This window comes from Centruroides sculpturatus, unplaced genomic scaffold (assembly GCF_000671375.1).
Source record: "Centruroides sculpturatus isolate CEXI.00-Female unplaced genomic scaffold, Cexi_2.0 scaffold889, whole genome shotgun sequence".
NCBI lineage: Eukaryota > Metazoa > Arthropoda > Arachnida > Scorpiones > Buthidae > Centruroides > Centruroides sculpturatus.
The window spans coordinates 307,184-315,186 of record NW_019385500.1 but is presented as its reverse complement, the minus strand read 5'-3'; the positions used below and the strand labels follow the sequence as shown (position 1 = coordinate 315,186).

At 31.1% G+C, this 8,003-nt stretch overlaps 1 protein-coding gene across 1 annotated transcript; it reads right to left on the bottom strand.

Moving 5' to 3' along the window:
• Positions 1–277: 277 nt before the first annotated feature.
• LOC111639592 (glycine receptor subunit alphaZ1-like) lies at positions 278–6,211 on the bottom strand. The gene is made up of 6 exons (XM_023385483.1): positions 6,182–6,211; positions 5,427–5,509; positions 4,746–4,907; positions 4,346–4,671; positions 747–882; positions 278–533 (listed from the first exon to the last, which is right to left on the bottom strand). The coding sequence occupies exons 2-6, from the start codon at positions 5,482–5,484 to the stop codon at positions 307–309; spliced, it is 909 nt and encodes a 302-aa protein (XP_023241251.1). The 5' UTR covers positions 5,485–5,509; positions 6,182–6,211; the 3' UTR covers positions 278–306.
• Between the last annotated feature and the right edge of the window lie 1,792 nt (positions 6,212–8,003).

The window sequence follows — 8,003 nt, the reverse complement described above, 5'->3', positions numbered from 1 at the left end:
CCTTAGTACTCTGCATATAAAAATTAATTTATAAAATTGACTTCATGTAACAAAGATTAATTTTCATATGTTTGTTCCTCTTTTAATATAATTATTTTAAAAATTTATTATTCAACAAAAATTACTATACACATTATTTTAAATTATACGTATTTAATTAAAAATAATTTTTACATAATATTCCAATGACAAATTCACAAAACAATAATATCTGAGTAATATTACATTCATTCTTAACAATAACTTGTACAACATAAGTTATAATTACAATCCTAATGCAAAATATTTACATTTCAGAGAAGGGTTTTAATTTAAAGCAGTATTTATAAGCCTATATACATCATTTTCATCCCTAATTTTCATTGGTTTACTTTGTTTATGCGAGATATCAGTGCAATTTGATGAAGACTTTTCCATGAAGTTGGCAGGCATGAATGACCCCGTGATCTTGCAAGATGCGTGAAGAAATTGAATCATCAACATATCATCTGAATAGTTGGGAGGTGACTCGTGGAAAACATTTATCCTACGATCTGTACTTAATAATACAAAGATTATTATAAAGAATGGAAATTCAAGAATCACAATTTATTAGAACAATTTGAAATCGTTATTGATACGTCAATGAAAATAACGATTTCAATCGTTTAATATTTTTCTGCGGAAACTTAAATAATGCCACCAATAATTGGAAGAAAAGAATAAAAAAACCGTTGGAAATAAGATTCGAGAATAATAATCAGGACCATTCAGGGTGGTTTGCATCTTGAAAATCTTCCAAATACCACAAAGTTTTCCTTTCACTTTTTCAATTTTCTCTTTAGAAGTTTTACGTTTCTCATCACATTTTTCATTTTTCTTAACTGGGCGTGGGGAATTACGCTGAAAAAAATTTTAACAAAATTAATTTATATATTTTAAATTAATATGCATTTAGAGTAGCCCAAACGTCAGTTCCGTGATATGTTACTTTTTTACATGGTTGGACAACTTATTTAAATCCTGTTTATAACAACTTCATTCAATGCGACTGAATAACTAATATATCCAGGTTAAGTATTTTTTGAGTTCCGTACATAAATAAAAAATTAAGATATAAAAGTTTATTCTAAATTATATAGTTTATATTAGTCACGAAAATATTAGAATATTGCAATTTTATGAAAAGAAGGTACATCATCCTGTCAGGGCCCAAGTGCGTACCGAAAATCTGAATTAGAGTGGGGCAACTCATATTAGTTTCGAAAAAGCCGCAACACAGAGTGAAACATGTCGATTTCTTACAAAATAAAAGTGAAAACTATTTAAAAATTGTTTTATTATTCATTAGCATACTAATGCTACATTCTATCACTTTGTATAAGGAACTACTACCTACCATGTAGTGAACTGAGTTAGAATTTTATATTAATAATAACTTCTTTGATTTACCGAAAATTTTTCTAAAACTTTCTTTTCACCATTTCATAGTGTTCTTTCACAAAATTTTGATCCACGCTCATCAGTCATAAGCCAGTCAGTCTTTACTCTCCCAGAGTGCTCCTAAGCCAGGTCTTCACTCTTTGAAGCATACTACTACTGAAGGTAGAGTTAATTGGCTGTTCTATGAGATATGGGATTTAGCCAGTGAGTTAAAAAATAGAAGAGGGAGGTAAGGTACTGATAGGTGATGAACGAATGCGGTAGGGGAGGTTGATGGAATGGGTATGAGTATAGTGAAAAGAAAGGAGTAGTTTGGGATTTCAAACCTGACACGCATCGTAATTAGTTACAAATTACAGCTGTAAAAGGTATTAATTACAGTGTGCCATTTCGATGAGTACAATCGATGATACAAAACATTACGCGCCAGTATATAACTACAGACTGAAAATGACACTACAGAATTTGCAGCAACCCTAAAGCATTGATACAATTGGCGTGTTTACAGTAGGTATTCCCGATGATACCAGTCCTCCAATACTGACACATTTAGCACTATCATCTATGGGACAGAAGCAGATCACAAACCGAGCTTGGCGTCCACTGGAGGTAGGACGATCATGAGAATTCTCTAAAGACTTCGAAGCATGCTGATAAATATGTAGTGCATTGAATAATGCTTAGAATTGTCAATAATTGCCAATGATTTTCACATGGCAGAAAAAAATATTTGTTTCGTTAAACAGGTCATTTTTTAACTTCTATATCCGTTAATTTGTCTTTTGGTAAGTCAGGCCTTCTATACTACAAGTGAGTGGGCTAGAAAGCCTGGAACCATCTCGTGTATTACGCGTCGCAACTAGAAGCTTCTAGAACCAGGTTTATAAACATATTTATAGACGTTGCTAGAACATTTCAGAAATTAACGAAATGTAAGTCGCAGTTCTGCTTCTCTGCAACTCTTTTGCTGAACGATTAGTGCAAAAAAATTAGTGTTTGCTCTTGGAATTGTCAATGATGCAAATTGAGTTTTAATAATTTAAAGTTATTAAATGTAATCGTTTGCTTTTTATTTTAGTGTAAATAAATACTATAAATATATCTGATGAAAAATTTAACTTTTAACAAATTCTGGTCTATATTGTTTCCATTACAGTCGTCTGGAGATGCTGTCCTTAAAACTATTCCCAGACAACTAAGAGGAATAATTGCCCTTTCAGCCTCTCTATTATGCATTCCTGTAAGCAATTTATTTCACCTTATAAGATTGCTTTATTTTTTTCGTTTTTGTTTGTTGCTGATAAAACAAACACATTTCTGTAAGTCCGAGTGTGACAAAATAGGTCTTCTATTTTTTCTTTAAGATTTAGGCATTGTATTATTTGGAAGAGTCCATGCTTTATAGTGTAGCCAACTTATAGATAAATTTTTAAGAACTTTCGTACATAAAGCTGTACAGATCATTTTCGTGCCTTGTCTTAATATTTTTTTGTATATTTATTTATTTATCTTCATACCAACGCCTGAGGCCGTTTATTCTACAGGAGTCTTCTGTTAGGAAACACCTAACCTAACAGAAATCGATCAGTAAATAATATATTACGCTAACAGATGGCGCTAAACGTACCAATCCGATTTGAAAATTATATGAGGTTGAGAATCCATTGATTATTTCTGCAACGTTTTTATGTATTGCACACAAAAGCATATTCTGTTTTAAAAAAAGTTTTATAGAAAGAAATGGAATATACTTAATTATTTAATTGCACAAATAGTATTTTAAATGCATAATTTTGACAGATATCGTGAAAAGGATCATAAAATTAAAACCGACAATCATTCTTAAAATTTCTATTTTTTGCATATCTATACACTTACGCACGCACATAAACACATATTTGCTGCAGAGATTTTCTCATGACTTCAAACAATCCCAGAAAATTCTTTTCCTTTTCCATCTGTTATAACACAGGAAAAGTACGGCGATCGATTAAAAAGTCACACTCAATATTTTTACATTTTTGTACTCGGAAATGTGGAAACGTGGTGAAATGCAGAAAAATTTCTAGGATTTTTTTCTGTGTTTAACAATTGGTAGGTTTCTGGGGGAACAATTTGCTGGATTTTTCTATACAGCGCGAGCTCGTTATAGTAGTTTTTATCAGACGTTTCAACATTCTGGCAATATTTTATATGAACACGCATTTTAAGAGTCTGATGATTACGAGTTTTCCGATTTACATCTGGACTGCTGCACAATATAGGCGATCTGACTGAACAATGGATAGCGATTATAGATCTTGTGGCTACGCATTTTACCTTTTGTACCTTGTGGTGACATTACGCTTTCGATTTATCATAATTCTCTTTCACTTTTATGCGCTTTAAATTACATTGATTAAAATTAAATTTATTTTATTTACAAATATAATTTAAAATTTTATTCTACAGTTTATGGCTCGAATCTAAATCCTACTCAGGCAGACTGCGAGGCTCAAACCCTGTCACTCTCAGACTCGAAAGATACAGGCTTGGTTTTTTTTCCTCTTGTCAGCCTTTAACGAAACTGAAAACATCTTCACAGTGAATATCAGTTTATTTATCCATCCATCTATTTTCATCCATCTACCAATTTATTTATTTTGTCTGTTTTCGCATCGTTACTCTAAAGGATGTAAAGTGTTTGCAGTGTTTCTGAAAAACTTTGCTGTTTAAATATGGATATGAAATCCGCAATTTACGAAAATATAGAGATCGCGACAAATAGCACAGGCATTATTATTTTACCTCATTAGTAGTAGGGTACAATGAGCACATACATTAGAGCTGAATTTTCTTTATTGTGCGCTACTGTCAATAATTTGTGCCCAATTTCATAATCATTTTGATATATCTCTCAAATAACTAATACATTTAAACTTACTTTTTCTTTAAATTCCACAGATTGAAGAGCAAATGCGTATTCTATCAACGAAGCTGTGACGAAAAACATACATGCGAGCAGCCAAATATCCACAGCTTTTACATAGTCCACTGGCGGAGTGTACGATCTAGACTGCAGCATTTGAGTGATGATGGTAAGAAGAGAGGTAACACCGAGCGTAACACGAGCGGGAACTGCATTCACATCTAACCAGAATGATAGCCAGGACATAGTTACTACTAGAGTACTAGGCAAGTAAACGTTGAGTATACTACCAGTTAATCGCCGAATGAAAGTAAATTTCGCATACAGATAACTGTAATTACCTGTAAACAAAAAGAATTATCTCTATAAAACTAATAATAACACAGTTTTATAAGTAATTTGTAAGAAAACTTTCCAGTCGTCCAAACTTCGATTTTGCTACGAGGTTTGGGTACCTTCATCTCGTGTTTCAATGGTTGAATGTCTTCCATTAGTGCAATACTTGGTCCCAAGTACTTACATGGACTACTGTCAACATCACACCATTCCAGGCGTACCTTTTCTGCTGTATTTTTTACTAAAAAATTGCATAATAGAGCGGGAATACCTTCAATATAGAACACAAATATAAAGTTTTAAAGTAAAATTTTATACTATAAATACATTGTTGTACTTATTCAACTAAAAAATAGTTTACTGCAAGAAAAATTTTACACTCTTAATTACTCAAATATATGACTTTCTATAATAAATACAAATAACTCGATAATTCTTTCAAACGGAAAGCTGAATTCGTTTTTTGGGCTATTAATGATAAATAAATACTAAGCAATTTGGTACGAGGTATGACTCAGGACGGTCTATTATATTTAATAACAGATAGCAATTTTGCAGCCTGCCACCTGCCAAATTACATAGCAATTATTTAGCTTTAATAGAAAATAAAGGAATAGGACTGTTTGTATGATATATGGCTTTCTCCGTATATTTTAAAATATCTGTGGCCGGCCTTTATATAATTTATTACATTTTTATTAGACCCCATTATCATGATTCATAGTAAATACACGTTAAATCAATTATTAAATTTACTTACACAAACCAATTTTAAATACGCAGTCTTGAATATCAAGGGGATAACGATGTAAATCCATAGGGCATGCCACACGAAAGCTATATCTATTGGAAGAAAAATTACGTATTTATCATTTTGAATAATAAAATTTATTACTTGTTTTAGTTGAAGCTTCTTCAAAAACATCCAGAATGTCCTACCGACGAAGAAAGAAAATGTCATATTCAGAAATTCAAAATAAATAAAACTTAATATTTTGATCTATTTTTTCATTATTACATTCTCCACTGTTGTATTTAACAGAGGGAAAGTATAGAGATAGGTCAAAACTGATCATTGAACAGTTTTCATTTTTTAATTATTAATATAAAAGATTTTCATAAAATATCAAATAAGATGGCGTCACAACAGTTTTAAATGTACTGTAGGGAAAGTTACTCAACTGGTTGCAGAATAAATTCTTAGATGTAGCCTTAAAATTGGTTTCTTATTTTTAAACTACTTGTATATAAATAATTTTATCTGCAATCTTAAATAATAATAAAGTTCTTATCTATATAATTTAATAGCCTAAATTTAAGTACTTTTAACTGGCAAGCAGGCCACGAAACAGGCTATGGTCTTGGATTGCTTATTTACCTGCAGTGTCGTAACTAGTTTTTCATGTGTTTCTGTGCAAAATTTTATTTTTTGCCTTTTTTTTCTTTTGGCACATACCAAGTTACGGTTGCTCTTTCGTGTATTACTTATAAGCACATCTTTAATTTCAATCTTACCTTGTGCTTTTTCGAAAGATAAGATCCTTAGTTATTAAAATGAAAGTATTCGGAATGGAATATTGGAAAAGATGANTGACAAATGAACAAACGTTCACTGTATTAAATTTTTTATTAAGTTTTCTTACAGTGGCCGTTCAACATGTTATTTTATTTTATTTGTAATATTTGATTAATATTTAAAAAGAATTTTATCGATTACAATTGCTAGTTCTTTCTAACAGGTCGCTGGTACAGACCTCGAACATTTGTGTATCTTAAATGATGGTAGGGTACTAATAATTAACCTCCTTACTTTTATTATTTGCTTTAATATTTCCTTACTTTTATACAGCTGGGTAGCACAGTTTATCTTATTTGGCACTTGTGCCAATGAAAATACACATTGTACACGATCTAATCAAAACTGTTTAAAAGTAGTATTGCAGTATTACACTGTGTTAACAGATGGCGGTATTAAACACCTATATAGAAGCCAGTTTCCCATAAATATTCCTCTTGAGAGGATGCAGATTACCCTCCTGTTACATTGCCTTAGCCCAATCATTTATAATCCTAATCCTACTATACGCGTACAACAATACTTTATTGTATATACACTAGAGCGTCGATTATCCGAATCAGTTGGGGCCTGGGGGTATTCGAAAGAGCAATGTTTCGGATAACAGATTATGTGCGAAAAAATATATTAATTTTTCCCGTCTTGACTTTTTCATCCGTTGCGTGTCGCTTCGCGTTGAATTTTCGTCGATGTTAAGCCTAACGATAACTATTTTATCGTTAAAAATTATTTTTTTATTTTATACGAACAAAATAAATATATTGAAAAATATAAAAACAATAAAAAATTATATTTTAGAAGTTAATTTAGTATCAAAAATGTAAAATATTTGAGTAGCCCAACACATAGTTTAAGATTGCAGCGCCACAGCACTGGCGAAAATTTAAATTTGTCTACTGAAATTCTTTTGGATGATTGACGTTTCCGATTATTGACTTTCGGATAATCGACGCTCTACTGTATTCAGCAAATTCACCAATCTGAAAATTATAGAGGAAGCAGCTTTCAGAACTAACCTGTAGTTTAATATTAAATCACATTTTAAAATATTTTACTGTATTTGATACACACATTTTTGAAATTATATAAAAACTAAACTGAATTTCAAGATTTCAAAAGCGTTTTCTTTTCTTTCAGTAAAAAATTTAAATTTAGGAAATATTCAAACTGAAAGAACTAAACTACATCCTGCTTTCTAAGATTCTTTTTTTTTTTGCTCATTATATATACATTTGATCATTATATATATATGACTGGTAAACTGTAAAAGTTATAAGTATTAGCGACATTCAGTTGCTCTAACATTTAAACCTTTTTTAGTATTCAGGAAATTTTTTTAGAAATTATCATCAAAATATAGATGAAATATTATTGATCAATTCTTTATTTACACTACATTTTCTCAACAGACACTTATAGAATGGCATCATCAAACAGCATAATAAATATATATAGAAAAGTCAGTGGGTATTGCCAGACTTACGAAATTCTAGAGTTACGAAAGGTAGGAGTTGTAAGAACTTTCGTCATATTTTTAGAGCTCAAGAATAAATCAAAATTTTGATTGACCTTAGTACCCTGCATATAAAAATCTATATATATAAAATTGCTTGTCCTGACTGACTCACTCATTCATTCACTGATTCATCATCGCCCAGAGCAAACCGCTTAACCTAAAGAGGTGAAATTTGGTACACAGTTAGGGTACGTCATGGAAACGCACACTAAGAAAGGATTTTTCGAAATTCCAACGCGGGGGGG